General features: G+C 69.0%; 1 protein-coding gene across 1 annotated transcript; it reads left to right on the top strand.

The window, feature by feature from the left end:
- Window positions 1–597: 597 nt before the first annotated feature.
- NR1I3 (nuclear receptor subfamily 1 group I member 3) lies at window positions 598–1,426 on the top strand. The gene is given in 6 exon segments (XM_009281260.1): window positions 598–824; window positions 826–839; window positions 925–946; window positions 948–1,033; window positions 1,109–1,213; window positions 1,305–1,426. Coding segments are annotated over 6 exon segments (576 nt in total).
- The last annotated feature ends 266 nt before the right edge of the window (window positions 1,427–1,692 follow it).

The raw sequence follows: 1,692 nt of genomic DNA, 5'->3' as shown, positions 1-1,692 counted from the left end.
CCCCCCTCCCCCCCCACCCCTGCCCCCGCCTGTCCCTCCCGTCCTGTCTGTCCCCCCCCTCCATGTTGCCTGCTGCAGCCTCGCTCAAGTTCAAGGTTCACACTCCACAGGGCTCCAGCTGGCAGGTGGCGGGGACGAGCCGGGGCTGGGGGGCTCCTCGCTGCGTGGCAGCGGGCACCGGGCACCAGCCACATTGTTGGGCACCAAGCCCCGGGTACCGGCACCGACGGGCACCGGCCGCCTTTGGGGGCATCACCGCGGGTGGTTCGGCGGTGGCCGGGGCAAGAGGTCACGGCGGCAGGGGGGTGCATGAAGGTGGTGCACCATGGGGTGGGGGAGACATGGTGGCTTCGAGGGGACGCGTAGGGGATGGGGCGCAGAAGCCGGCGTCAAGGCATCGGCCGCAGGCAAGGAAGGGTTCGCTGGACAGGCAGTGCTGCCTGCAGGGCGCAGTGCCGGGTGTCGCTCAAGCAGGAGCCGCGGTGTGTGTACGCACACGTACACAGCCCGCACACCCCTGCACGCCCGTCCCGTCCTGCAAGCTCTGTCCTTGCTGCAGTCCCCCTGGTCCAGCCACTGTCACCCGCATCCCCGGCCATGTCCGAGTCAAGCCCCGTGGACACAGAGAGCAGCCCCCGCCCGCTGCCGGGCCCCCGGGTCCCCAGAGGGGAGGATGCGGAGCCCGGGGAGGAGAAGGTCTGCGCCGTGTGCGGGGAACCGCGCCACCGGATCTCGCCGCTCAAAGGGGCCACCCTGGAGATCTGCCAGATCCAGTTCAATGCCATCTTCAACGCGGAGACCAACGCCCGGGAGCGCGGGCACCATCCAGGGTGCCCTGGGTGAGCGGGAGCGATGGCAGCACCAGGGAGCAGGGGACAGCCGTTCCCCATTCCGGCTCGCCCATCACCGCCGCGCTCCCCCCAGCCGGCTTCCAGCAGATCTACTTGGATCAAGTTCCACGTGAGCCTGAAGAAGCTGCCGCTGCACAAGGCCAAGTACGTCCTGCTCCAGGCCGTACTGCTCTTCTCGCCAGGTAGGGACCGTGGTGGCCATGGCAGGGCGTCCCCTCAGCCCTGCTGACGGCCACCCGCCCGTCCTGTGCCCCCAGACCACACCGGCATCACCCAGCAGAACTTCATCGACCAGTTCCAGGAGAAGGCGGCCCCGACACTCAAGAGCTACATCGACCACCGGCACCCTGTGCCCGAGGGCAGGTATGTGCCGGGGGGGTTGGCACAGCTGCAGTCCCCTCCGCCGTGCGGACGGCCACCGGGTCCGAGCTGGGCGCTTGCCCCCTGCCCCAGGGTTTCTCTACGCGAAGCTGCTGCTGACGGAGCTGCAGACGCTGAAGGTGGAGAACACGCGACAGGTTGTCCACATCCAGGACCTGTCCTCCGTGATGCCGCCGTTCTCCGAAATCAGCTAGAGCCTGCGCCAAGCCCCGGCCCCCGGCTACGAGCAGCGGGGCTCACCGGCTACCGGTACACTTTACAGGGCAGAGTAAAGCTCCTTTATTTTTCCAGGCTCCGTGGGTGTGTGCACGTGGCCACCACTGGCACCTCCAGCGCCCGCCGCGGCCCGGAGCCACCCCCTGCGCCGCCGGAGGGAAACCGAAACAGAACAGCGGTGGGAGCAGAGGGAAGCACGATGCTGGGGCGAGGCACGGGCAGGGAAGGGCCGGGGGGGATGGAG

Source organism: Aptenodytes forsteri, unplaced genomic scaffold (genome assembly GCF_000699145.1).
Source record: "Aptenodytes forsteri isolate BGI_AS27 unplaced genomic scaffold, ASM69914v1 Scaffold276, whole genome shotgun sequence".
Classification (NCBI taxonomy): domain Eukaryota; kingdom Metazoa; phylum Chordata; class Aves; order Sphenisciformes; family Spheniscidae; genus Aptenodytes; species Aptenodytes forsteri.
The sequence above is the reverse complement of the archived record's forward strand: the minus strand, read 5'-3'. Positions and strand labels throughout refer to the sequence as shown.